Source organism: Amblyraja radiata, chromosome 28 (genome assembly GCF_010909765.2).
Source record: "Amblyraja radiata isolate CabotCenter1 chromosome 28, sAmbRad1.1.pri, whole genome shotgun sequence".
Classification (NCBI taxonomy): domain Eukaryota; kingdom Metazoa; phylum Chordata; class Chondrichthyes; order Rajiformes; family Rajidae; genus Amblyraja; species Amblyraja radiata.
Genome location: NC_045983.1, coordinates 32,816,693 through 32,830,136, shown reverse-complemented (window position 1 = coordinate 32,830,136; position 13,444 = coordinate 32,816,693). Strand labels below are relative to the sequence as shown.

The window sequence follows — 13,444 nt, the reverse complement described above, 5'->3', positions numbered from 1 at the left end:
TGGTAGGGAATTGAAGAATGTAGGTGAACAGAGGGATCTGGGAATAACTGTGCACAGTTCCCTGAAAGTGGAATCTCATGTAGATAGGGTGGTAAAGAAAGCTTTTGGTGTGCTGGCCTTTATAAATCAGAGCATTGAGTATAGAAGTTGGGATGTAATGTTAAAATTGTACAAGGCATTGGTGAGGCCAATTCTGGAGTATGGTGTACAATTTTGGTCGCCTAATTATAGGAAGGATGTCAACAAAATAGAGAGAGTACAGAGGAGATTTACTAGAATGTTGCCTGGGTTTCAGCAACTAAGTTACAGAGAAAGGTTGAACAAGTTAGGGCTTTATTCTTTGGAGCGCAGAAGGTTAAGGGGGGACTTGATAGAGGTTTTTAAAATGATGAGAGGGATAGACAGAGTTGACGTGGAAAAGCTTTTCCCACTGAGAGTAGGGAAGATTCAAACAAGGGGACATGACTTGAGAATTAAGGGACTGAAGTTTAGGGGTAACATGAGGGGGAACTTCTTTACTCAGAGAGTGGTAGCTGTGTGGAATGAGCTTCCAGTGAAGGTGGTGGAGGCAGGTTCGTTTTTATCATTTAAAAATAAATTGGATAGTTATATGGATGGGAAAGGAATGGAGGGTTATGGTCTGAGCGCAGGTATATGGGACTAGGGGAGATTATGTGTTCGGCACGGACTAGAAGGGTCGAGATGGCCTGTTTCCGTGCTGTAATTGTTATATGGTTTATATGATATTATAGAGGTGTACAAAATCATGACAGGACTAGATCGGGTAGATGCTCAGAGTCTCTTGCCCAGAGTAGTGGAATCGATAACTAGAGGACATAGGTTTGAGGTGAGGGGGGAAAGATTTAATAGGAACTTGAAGGGTAGCTTTTTCACACTTATAGAGTTAACCTCCTTGCTCCAAATCCCAGAACCATCTATACTTGATGCTCAATCAAAGATGAATCTCACCCCGGCCACTTCCTCTTCTCCCCACTCCCATTGGGCAAGAGGTACAGAGGTTTGAAAGTGCACACCTTCAGATTCAGGGACAGTTTCTTCCCAGCTGTTATCAGGCAACTGAACCATCCTACCACAACCAGAGAGCGGTCCTGAGCTACCATCTGCCTCATTGAAGACCCTCAGACTCTCTGTAATCAGACTCTACAGGACTTTACCTTGTACTAAATGTTACTCACCTTATCCTGTATCTGTACACTGGTGGGAGCTTGATTTAATCATGTATAATCTCGCCGCTGACTGGTTAGCACACAACAAGAAAGCTTTTCACTGTACCTCGGCACAGGTGACAATACATATGGGGTCTCCGTATTCTTAGCCTCAACCCTGCATGTGTGCTTTTGTTGGCTATTGTCTTGTGCGTGCGCCTGTGTATTTAGCAGGTGCCCTGTGCAACGATAAACACCGTACCCATTCACTGTTTCCCCGAACAAGTAGGTTTATCCAGCACGTCTCCAAAAGATTCTCAGTAGGCTCTTTAATTTGCATGTTTTTCCTTTCCCCGGAGCTTTGCACGGCAGGGTATTCATTTTCAGTTTAGCAATGCATGCGTGTGTGTCAGCACTCACACACATTGGCTGAAGGATTCTGTGCGGGCAGCTCAGTCAGTAAACAGTCCCGGCTCCGTCTGATTTTAAATGTGGCACAGTGTTCGGAAAGTATTCCTACACTGATGGAATTAACGTACAAAATCCAAATTGTAATCAGATATTGATGTTTTGAATTCCATGAAGCACCCTTTTTAATGTAGCTATTAATTTTAAATTGTATTAGAACGTACAATTCAGGGCGGCATAGTGGCGCAGCGGTAGAGTTGCTGCCTCACAGCGCCAGAGACCTGGTACGATCCTGACTACGGGTGCTTGTTTGTCTGTATGGATTTCATACGTTCTCCCTGTCACCGCATGGTTTACTCCGAATCTCCGGTTTCCTCCCATGCTCCAATTGGCTTTGGTAAAATTGTAATGTGTGTAGGATAGTGTTAGTGTACGGGTTGATCGCTGGTCAGCAAGGACTCGGTGGGCTGTTTCCATGTTGTATCTCTAAAGTCGAAACATAAGACATAGAACAACACAGCACAGGTACAGGCTCTTCAGCCCAGAAATGTCTGTGTCAAACATGATGACAAAATTAACGCATCTCCTCTGCCTGCACAGAATTCATATTCCCACATTCCTTGTGTTTATCCAAAAGCCTCTTAAATACCACTATCGTAGCTGCCTCCTCCACCACCCCTGGTAGCGTGTTCCATATACCCACTCCCTCTGTGAAAAGTTGCCCCTATTGTTGTTCCTATTATAATATTTCCCCATTCATGGGACTCTGTTCCATGGAGCGCAGGAGGATGAGGGGTGATCTTATAGAGGTGTACAAAAATAATGAGAGGAATAAATAGGGAATATGAACAGAGTCTCTTGCCCAGAGTAAGGGAATCGGGGACCAGAGAACTTACATTTAATGTGAAGGGGAAAAGATTTAATAGGAATTCGAGGGGAAGCTTTTTCACACAGGATGCATGGTGGGTGCATGGAACAGGCTGCCAGGGGAAGTAGTTGAGGCTGGGACTATCCCATCGTTTAAGAAACAGTTAGACAGGTACATGGATAGGACAGGTTTGGAGGAATATGGACCAAGCGCAGGCAGGTGGGACTAGTGTAGCTGGGACATTGTTGGCCGGTGTGGACGAGTTGGGCTGAAGGGCCTGTTTCCTCACTGTATCACTATATAACCTTAAACCTATATCCCTTGGTCGCTGCGGACTCGGAGGGCGGATGGGCCTGTTTCCACTCTGTATCCTCTAAAGTCTAAAGTTTATCCAACCTCCCTCTTTAGCTTAAATTCCCCCCATCCAGGCAGAATTCTGGTAAACCTCCTCTGCACCCTCTCTAAATCCACCACATCTTTCCTGTAATGCTGCAAATTGGGAAGATGATTATTAAGATGGCAGAAACCTGTGGTCTGATATGCTAGCATTCATTTTGAGAGGACTAGAATACAAAAACAGGGATGTAATGCTGAGGCTTAATAAGACACAGGTCAGACCACATTTGGAGTATTGTGAGCAGTTTTGGGCTCCATATCTGAGGAATGATGTGCTGTCGTTAGAGAGGGTCCAGAGGAGGTTTACAAGAATGATCCTGGGGATGATTGGGTTAACATATGATGAGTGTTTGACTAGTCAGACGAAGGTGAATCTGTGGAATTCATTGCCACAGAAGGATGTGGAGGCCACGTCAATGTGTATTTTTAAGATGGAGATTGATACATTCTTGATTAGTGCACGTGCCAGGGGTTGTGGGGAGAAGGAGGAGAATTGAGTTGAGAGGGAAATGTAGATCAGCCACGATTGAGTGGCGGAGTAGACTTGATGGGCCGAATGGCCTAATTCTGCGGGAATCACTTATAAACGTATGAACTCCCTCCACACGGAGCAATGTACAGAGGGCCAATTAAGCCACAAACTGCCACGTCTCCCTGCTGCAATAATGTATGAATGTACACCGTGTGTTTTGCAGCTTGGTGCAGGCCAATCCCGAAGTTGCCATGGACTCCATCGTTCACATGACTCAACACATCTCGCCGGCCCAGCGAGCCGAGATCACGCGCATCCTCTCCTCCATGGATGCCCCCACCTCCACGTAGACTGCTTCAGCAGCGGCTGACAGGGACGCTGGCTCTGCCTTCCATCGCCAACGCAAATGCCGTGCGGAGCAAGGACGTGCGAGACGGCGAGCAGAAACGCAAGCACAGGAACGCAGACACCGACCCGGCCTGTTGTCGACACTTTTAACCATTTATAATCCGATGTAAAATGAGAATACATTTAATTTAACCGAACTTAGATCATGATGTGATATAAATGTCTATATTCCCTGCACTGCAATAGTCCCTCCAGTCTCATGGCCTTTTGAAAGGTGCTGGATATGCCTTAAAGATACAGGTGAAGATAAAGGCTTAGTCAAACTGCCAGCTATCAAATCCGTGCACTAAAACCACAGTTCCGTTTCAGGTATAAACGTCCGGTTATCTCAATAAGGGCACATGGTACGTTGCGGTTTGCAGTGCTAGTTAACTCTGCAATCAAACTCGAATGGTCCTAGTTTGTGACAATGTTTTACTAATTTGTGCAATTGTCCACATTTCATTACTCTGACTGCTGCTTCCCTAGTTTCTAGACAAATGAATTAAAACAGAAACTGTCATAAAAGAACAACTGCAAACCAAGGACAAGTAGTTGTACCCAGCCCCAGAACTAATCCCAACGTCTTGGCAAGATCTAAGTCGCGAGGGGAAAATGAGCCCTCAGCTCTGAGATGTGGAACAACACAGGCGTGTGTGCAAGATGGTAGAATGTGAGGCTTTGAGTCTATGTTAAAATAAAAGCCATCAGATCTAGTCTTGTTGCTAAATATCTTGCACTGCAAATTTTCTTTGATGTACATTGCTGCTTCATTGACTGGGAAATCTATTGATGTTTGTCCAGCTGAGCCAATTATAAGGGAAGGGTTTGGTGTTTAAATTTATGGAGGGCGAGGGTTCCGCTGGCTATTTTAAACCAATTTGTAGTTGAGGTAAAAAAAAAAACGAATTTCCCCATATTATACTATTTTTGCCCGGTAATGGCCAGATCCAACAAGGAAACATTTAACTGATGCATCCCCCCCAATCTTTCTCCCTTCCTCCCTCCTAGTCATCCTACTAGTTGCACTGTTTGCATCCATTTCCCCAGCCAACAATGGGCCATTATGGACTCCACCCTTCCTGGTGTTATCTATTGCCAGCCCTGCTTTATTCTTGCCTTCTCTCACCTCCAGTTCCCTCCCTGCACCGCCTCTACCATTCAGTCTGAAGAGGGGTTCCCACCCAAAACCTCACCTATTCCTTTTCTCCAGGAGGTGCTGCCTGACCTGCTGAGTTACTCCAATACTTTGTGTCTATCTTTGGTATAAACTAGCATTGCATCTGCAGTTCCTTCCTACACAAGAAGACATTTCAGTCATGAAATGTCAGGAGTCCTCTCTTAGTTTGGTTTAGAGATACAGTGCGGAAACAGGCCCTTCGGCCCACTGAGTCTGTGCCAACCTCTGATCCCCGCTCACTAGCTATTCTACGCACTAAGGACAATTTGCAATTTTTACCGAAGACAATTAATCTACAAACCTGTACATCTTTGGGATGTGGGAGGAAACCGGAGCATGTGGAGAAAGCCCACTTTGCCACAGGGAGAACGTAATACTCCGTACAGACAGCACCCGTAGTCAGGATCTGTAAAAGGGGTCACTGCTTCCTCTTTAGCTGGGGTTTGGAAGTAGTTGCTGCAGTTTGAATGCACAAGATTAACGACAGGAGGAAGATTAAAATCTATAGAAGAATTGTTATGCTAATACTTTCCTTCTTGTTCTGAAAGATTTAAAAGAACGCCACACCCAGAATCAGACTAAAATAACGTGGTTTCAAATCTATTTTGTCATCAATCCAGGAGTTAGGAAGTGGTACATCACCAAAGTACATTTCTGACAAAACCAGGGACACAAGAATTTGCTTTCAGTAAAAACCTTCCAATATTTTTAAAAATAGTAGTCCCTCTTGCCTCCTCCCTAATTCCACGCAATCATGGGTGATGCATGTCCGTATCTCTGTTCATCTCTGTTCAATGACGGAGGCGCAGTGGTAGAGTCGCTGCCTCATCTTGCCTCAAGTTACATCTTGCCTGTGGGTGCTGTCTGCAGAGTTTGTACGTTCTCCCTGTGACCGCTTGGGTTTTCTGCGGGTGCTCCTGTGTCCTCCCACACTTCAAAGACGTGCAGGTTTGTAGGTTAATTGGCCCGTAAAATTGTAAAATTTTGTGTGTAGGATAGTGTGCGGTGATCGCTGGTCGCTGCGGACTCAGTGGTTCTGCTCTGTATCTCCAAACTAAACTAAACCAACCTAATCTGGCCTTGCTCCTTCTGCGGAAGGGAATTCCACGGATTCGCCCTCCCTCTGGGTGAAACATCACCTACTGAAATCAGTTCTAAAGGACATACTCTTTGTCCTTAGACTCCTATCCCTGCTTCTGTACGCCACCATTGTGGGGTCCACCTTTCCTTGATCATCGGTGCTGGCTTTGATCTGTTCTTTTCATACCTTTCATTCATTTGATCTTTGTACCTTTTCATATCTCTAGTCTCCCTCTCCCCTGACTCTCTGTCTGAAGAAGGGTCTCGACCCAAAACGTCACCTATTCCTTTTCTCCAGAGATGCTGCCTGACTCACTGAGTTACTCCAGCATTCTGTGTCTATCTTAGATGCATTTTTACCTTCAGTGAGTCAAATGAAGATTCAGAATTAGCAAGCCTTATATTTTTGAGACTCTCACCAAAATAAATGCCGGCACAGTGGCGCAGCGGTAGAGTTGCTGCCTTACTGCGGCAGAGACCCGGGTTCGATCCCGACTACGGGTGCTGCCTGTACGGAATTAGTACGTTCTCCGCGTGACCACGTGGGTTTTTTCCGGGAGCTCCGGTTTCCGTCCACACTCCAAAGACGTGCAGGTTTGTTGGCTAATTGGCTTGTTATAATTGTAAATTGTCCCCAGTGTGTGTAGGATAATGCTTGTGTGTGTGGGGATCGCTGGTCGGCGTGGACTCGATGGACCGAAGGGCCTGTTTTCGCGCTGTATCTCTGAACTAAATTAAACTAAAAGACAACTGTTCAGACTGAAGTGCACGGTATATTTTTGCTCTGGTTCTCAAGTTTCTGTTAAAAGAACCATCCTAGTTGAGGTCTGTGTCTCCAGTTTGTGGTTAGTTGGCTGTTAGCAGTCGCTGCTTTGATGTCTTGCACATAAATGGCCATCGTTTCTGAATCGGAGCCACATGTGGAACGACTAACGAAGCAGAGATAACTCTACCTGATTAGTGTAAACGGATGCTTGAAGGTCAGCCAGCACAGGCTGGTTGGGCCGAAGGGCCTGTTTCCGTGTCGCTCCATAACTTAAAATAAGTCCGATACTAATATTCCAGGGATGTTTCTTGACACCTGTTGAAACCATTTCCGTAACTTTTAATAGCAAACAGCATCTGTTTAACTCGACAGCTTTGTAATAAATTGCCTGTTTTATAGAGGGTTTTTGTTAATACCCAAGGATTTTTGCTTGGGCTTTGAAAATGATTGATTATTATATTTTCTAAATGTATTAGAACTTTGATAAAACCAGAGCATTTAGTGCTTTGGTGGGCTTACGGCAAGGTTCTGATTAACTTATTGGTAGGGTTTATATACATTTTATTTAACGCCACGTTTATTATTGATGGAGGTTCAGTTTGTGGTATTTGTGTTGGACCTTTTTCATTATTTACATCATAAACCATTTGTAAGGTCCACATATCCTCCCCCCCCCCGGTTGCGGTGAAGGTAACGCAATGGGAATGAGAGGCTACAAAAGAGCAGTGATCAGGTTAACTGCACCAGTCCATGTGGCGCAGCGGTAGAGTTGCTGCCTTGCAGCGCCACAGACCCGGGTTCCATCCCGACTACGGGTGCTGTCTGTGCGGAGTTTGCTGTCTCCCCGTGATCAAACAGGTATAAACTCATCGTCTACTTGTGCGGTGGGTTCCAAGTCCCTACACGGCCATGGACCTGGAGATTTCATGCGTCATCAATCCATATCGCCTTTAACATTTGAGTGGAAATTGACATTCGGTATCTGGAGGTGTAAGTCATGTTCTGCTTAAGTTTTGAATTCATTACTTTTCTCGTGATAATGCTTATATTTTTAACCTGTGCATCAATGCGCCCTCACACTGAGCTTAACACCGTGCTTGCAGCTGCTGTTTGCTGATAGATCTAATGCTGAGGTGAGCAAAATGTAGTGGAAATTCCTGTGAAGATGAAGTGGTTCAGGTCTTGTGAGCAAAATTATATTCTCAGAAATTCTACATTCCAAATGTGTTGCTCTGATTGTTATTAACCAGAGTGAGACGTGGAGATGAACGGTCATTCCCCCACTTTTCCTTTAGGAATTTTCAGCCCCCGGATGGAGTCACGTCTGCGGCATGGAGGCGCAGCGGTAGATTTGCTGCCTCACAGCGCCAAAGACCCGGGTTCCATCCTGACTACATGTACTGTGTTAACAAGGTTTGTGGGTTTTCTCCGGATGCTCCGGTTTCCTCCCACATTCCAAAGACGTGCAGGGTTGTAGGTTGATTGGCTTCGGTAAATTGTCCCTGGTGTGTGTAGGATAGAACTCGTGTGGTCGGCACAGACCCGTCGGGCTGAAGGGACTATTTCCACGCTGTATCTCTAAACTAAAAGGAGCCTCCTGAGCAGGTGATGGCCAGCAGTGAGCTTGCTGTACAAAGTAGATATTTATTTCAAGGACGGTATGGTCCTTTGTGCCTTCAGTTGGGTGCTGACCTCCATTAAGGTGTGTCGCTGGCCAAAGCCAAGAACACTACCCGGCACATTGTTCCCCGAGGGTCATGATCAAGTGCTTGTAATGGCTCATCCAACTTTGTCACTACAAGAATTGCCACGCTGGCCATTCATAGAAGCTGGGTTGAGGTTTAGGTGAAGGCAGAGGGGAACTGTGTTAATGTGTTGGATGGAACTGCAGATGTTGGTTTACAGACACAAGACTGGAGGACCTCAGCGGGTCAGGCAGCATCTCTGGCGAAAAAGATTAGGCGACGTTTCAGGTCGGGACACTTCTTCAGACATTCGAAGAAGGGTTGCGAGCCAAAACAAAACCTATTTGTTTTCGCCAGAGATGCTGCCTGACACGCTGAGTTACTCCAGCACTCTGTGTCTATCTTTTGTGTTAAGGATAGAGAGCCCTGTTGACACGGTGGGTTCCAGACAGGCAGCAATTAATCTGGGCTTCAGTATTGGCACTTGGACAGCCTGCCGATGACCCTTAGAGTACATTCACCATCGAACGTGAATAGTCCGATAGGAGAGGTGCCAATGACCATAATAATAAACATGTCCCGATAAAAGTCAGCAACTAAAGAAAGGAGAGAATAAAATGGACTTTTCGAGGGACTCTTTAAGTGTTGATTGTAGATAGATAGATCACCAAGTTACTCAGCGGAGGGTGAAATGCACAAGGAAATTATTGCAGCACAGCCTAGAATGAATCTTGTACTCCCTCATAGCTGAGGATCAAATGTTTTCTAATTTGAGACTTTTGTAACTTCTTCAATCTCGAGCGGGTGGAAAAGATCAAAATAAATCCACATTTAATTGTGCCTTTGCAGTTTGTGTTGTCTGATTCGTTAACCAGGGTACAAGGATAGGTCGGATTCATTACCAATCAGACTGTCCTACAAATATTTAAAACAAATTGAATCGCACACCAATACCCATCACAATTACACTTGGTGCAATAACTGAATTAGCAATTCAACAAAATAATTGGAAATGCAACATCCTCTATCCAGAAACCTCCCTGGAGGTTTTTGCAGTCTATGGGGGTACTCAGCTCCACTAATTCTACAGCTAATTAGTGCTGCACTTGGAAATGAAGTTGTTTAAATGTAGAATTTCTCTTTGGTGAAAAATACATCACGACATACAGCAAATGTGCCCTAAATTGGAAATCCAGCTGTAACCCTTTAAATGCCCAACTGAAGAAGTATCTGTAGACTAACAAGTATCAGTCTGAAGAAGGGTTTCGGCCCGAAACGTCGCCTATTTCCTTCGCTCCATAGATGCTGCTGCACCCGCTGAGTTTCTCCAGCATTTTTGTGTACCAAGTATCTGTAGCATGTTTGCTTGTTTGTATTTTGTGATCATTCTCACTCCTGTGTTGATACTTACAGCTGCTTTGTTTAATTTTTCACCCCAACCTCTCAATTCCCACCTCGCATTGTCGAAACACAATTTCCCCTGCTTCAGCAAGCATTTTATGCTGCTATAATCAAGGTACCAGAGTTTTATTCTGCGGTAAAATATAAACTGCTGGAGCAACTAAACAGTGGTCCTGAATTACCATCAAGTTCAAGTGAGTTTATTGTCATGTGTCCCTGATAGGACAATGAAATTCTTGCTATGCTTCAGCACAACAGAACATAGTAGGCATTGACTACAAAACAGATCAGTGTGTCCATATACCATTATATAAATATATACACACATGAATAAATAAACTGATAAAGTGCAAATAACAGATAATGGGCTATTAATGTTCAGAATTTTGTCCGAGCCAAGTTTAATAGCCTGATGGTTGTGGAGAAGTAGCTATTCCTGAACCTGGTCGTTGCAGTCTTGGAGACCCTCGGAATATCTTTAATCAGACTTTACTGGAATTTATCTTGCACCAAACATTATTCCCTTAATCCTGTTTCTGTACACTGTGGATGTGTAGAAGGGAACTGCAGATGCTGGTTTATACCGAAGATAGACACAAAGTGCTGGAGTAACTCAGCAGGTCAGGCAGCATCTCTGGAGAAAAAGGATGGGTGACATTTCAGGTTGGGACACTTCTTTCAATCTGAAGAACTGGATGGCTTGATTGTAATCATGCATAGCCCTTCCTTCGACTAGATCGCACGTAACAAAAATATTTTCACTATACCACAGTACATGTGACAATAAACTAAACGCAACGGGTCAGGCAGCAGATCTGGAGAGGCAATTGACAGCAGACGTTTCAGGCTAGGACCCTTCTTCACACAATGGAAGTAGTGGGGAGAAAGCTGGAAAAGTGAGGTGGGGATGGGATAAAGCCTGGTACAGGGGAGAGAGAGAGAGAGGGAGGCGTGATATGCAGACGGATGGGGTAAGCGAGGAGGGGTGGAGTGAAATGTAAAGCCGGAGGAAGGGATGTGGGTGGAAGGGGCGAGCAAGGGGAGGAGGGAAACGGACTCAGGGATGGGAGATGAGATTAAGGAGGGGAAAAGAACAGGGTAATGTGGATTGATACAAAGTGCTGGAGTAACTCAGCGGGTCAGGCAGCACCTGGAGAAAAGGAATTTCACCGGGTGCCCAGAATCGAAAAAGAGATTACAAACCCGATCATTGGAAATAAACCGAACTCCGTAATAAACAACAAAAAATGACATAAAAGCACTTTCTTCCTTCTAGGTGGCATTAGTATTGTTTGCCTGGACTGTGTTCAATCACAATGCATTGCACTTTGCCTCTGGATTCTATCCAGTCTGGCATGTTTGCTATGGATTTAATTAAATTAATTACTACGTCTGTGGCGATATTCGGCGTTGCAATAAAGCTATATCATTGTTCCTATTTGTTGGCCTTCACAGTCAGATGAAAGCATAAAACAAATTACAATGCGCGCACGTTGTGAGGATGATGCCAAACTGGCTTTCGTTTAGAGAATATTCAGGTCCCAGCTCCTGAAACCACTAAATTCTCAGCTAGGAAAGCTGCAGGTAAGGTTAGTGGGGTTTGATTTTTCGTTTAGTTTATTGTCACGTGTACCGAGGTACAGTGAAAGGCTTTTGTTGCGTGCTAACCAGTCAGCGGGGAGACTATACATGGTTACAATCGAGCCGTGATACAGGATAAAAGAAATAACATGAATAAAGTTTAGTGCAGATCTTTGATCGGACTTTACTGGCTTTATCTTGCACTAAGCGTTATACCCTTATCATCTATCAGTAAACTGTGGATGGCTCGAATGTAATCATATATTGTCTTTCTGCTGACTGGTTAGCACGCGACAAAAGCTTTTCCTCGGTACACTTGACAATAAACTAAACCGAACCGGGCCGTTACTGCAGCTTCCATCTGTTGGGGACCAATGACCAGGGCGTTTGGATGGGATTGTAAATGATAAGTTAGGGAGCTCGCCTGGAAACAGATTAGTTGCTGATTTATTCATCTGCGAGTTGTAGCATCTTACTGCATGCAAAATGCCCACTGCATGTGTTCTCATATTACCAGCACCCACAGCGCCTCGCCATAAGTCATTGCCTGTAAAATGCTTTGGGACGTCGAGGATGTGATGTGTAACACAAGTGGCAGTCTGTTTTATTTCCAGAATACATTTCCTTCATTCTTTAAACCTGTTGCCACTTGAAGTCGCATTAATACAGATTTCAGCGTTAAAATAGATCAAGGTTAAAAAAATCTTTAAATAACATTCGGGCAGCAAATGTGTATTCTATTACCTGAATAGTTGTTTATTCTCTTTCTCTATGGTGGCGCAGCTGTAGAGTTGCTGCCTCACAGTGCCAGAGACCTGGGTTTGATCCCGACTACGGGCGCTGTCTGTACGGAGTTTGTACGTTCTCCCCGTGACGGCGTGAGTTTTCTCCGGGATCTTCGGTTTCCTCCCACACTCCAAAGACGTGCAGGTTTGTAGATTAATTGGTTTGGTGTAAATGTAAAATTGTCCTTAGTGTGTGTTAATGTGCGGGGATCGCTGGTCGGCGCGGACTCGGTGGGCCGAAGGGCCTGTTTCCACGCTGTATCTCTAAACTAAACTAAAAAACTAAACAATGATCTTAAATTCAAAAATACTTTTAAGCAATTTGATCTTTTGTGTTGTAAAATACATCTACTGGAATAATGGAAACGAGAAATGGTGTAAATAAAAGTACGCCGTCAGCCGTGTACCGTATCTAAATGTAATAACAGCTGCAGACTTTGATAGATGTGATTGCAGAGGAGAAAATGGTCAATAGTTGTCTGTGATTTTCTCTGCAATGATCACAGGTTGTCAGATGTTGTGCTGTAAATGTTTGTGGTTGCAAACCCTAATTTTCCTGTAAAGCCCATTAGACATTATTCCCCCTGACTTGACTTCCACTGGAAGTTTACAGCCTTCGTTACACTTCACGGAATTGCAAAAAATATCAAAACTAAGCCGAAACGCTCCAAATATTGTCTGATAAACCGAAAGAAATGAACACAAAAAAATCAAACTGTAGAGGGGATCTAGTCCTAGACTCCCCACTAGTGGAACCATCCTCTCCACATCCACTCTATCCATGTCTTTCACTATTCTGTACGTTTCAATGAGGTCATACTGATACAGTGTGGAAACAGGCCCTTCAGGCCAACATGCCTCATCCACACTAGTCCCACCTGCCTTTGTTTGGCCCATATCCCTCTCAACCTGTCTTATCCATGATTTTAAACATTGCAATAGTCCCAGCCTCAACTGCCTCCTCCGGCAGCTCGTTCCATACACCCACCACACTTTGTGTGAGTTATCCTTCAGGTTCCTATTAAATCTTTTCCCTCTCACTTTGAACCTATGTCCTCTGTTCCTCGATTCCCCTACTCTGGGCGAGAGACTCTGTGCATCTACCTGATCTATTCCTCTCATGATTTTATACACCTCTATATGATCAGCCCCTCATCCTCCTGTGCCTCAAGGAATAGAGTCCCAGCCTGCTCAACCTCTCCTATAGCTCAGACCCTCGAGTCCTGGCAACATCCCCGATGTGGAGTTCGTAAGTCTTCATTATATGCA

The 13,444-nt window shown here is 44.6% G+C and overlaps 1 protein-coding gene across 1 annotated transcript in view; it reads left to right on the top strand.

Moving 5' to 3' along the window:
- The window catches only part of acaca (acetyl-CoA carboxylase alpha), a 225,406-nt gene extending 220,979 nt beyond the window's left edge, over positions 1-4,427 (top strand). Inside the window, exon 55 of the mRNA XM_033046251.1 lies at positions 3,534-4,427. Within this exon, the coding sequence (XP_032902142.1) occupies positions 3,534-3,660 (127 nt within the window). The 3' untranslated portion in view covers positions 3,661-4,427. The remainder of the gene's footprint in view (positions 1-3,533) is intronic.
- The last annotated feature ends 9,017 nt before the right edge of the window (positions 4,428-13,444 follow it).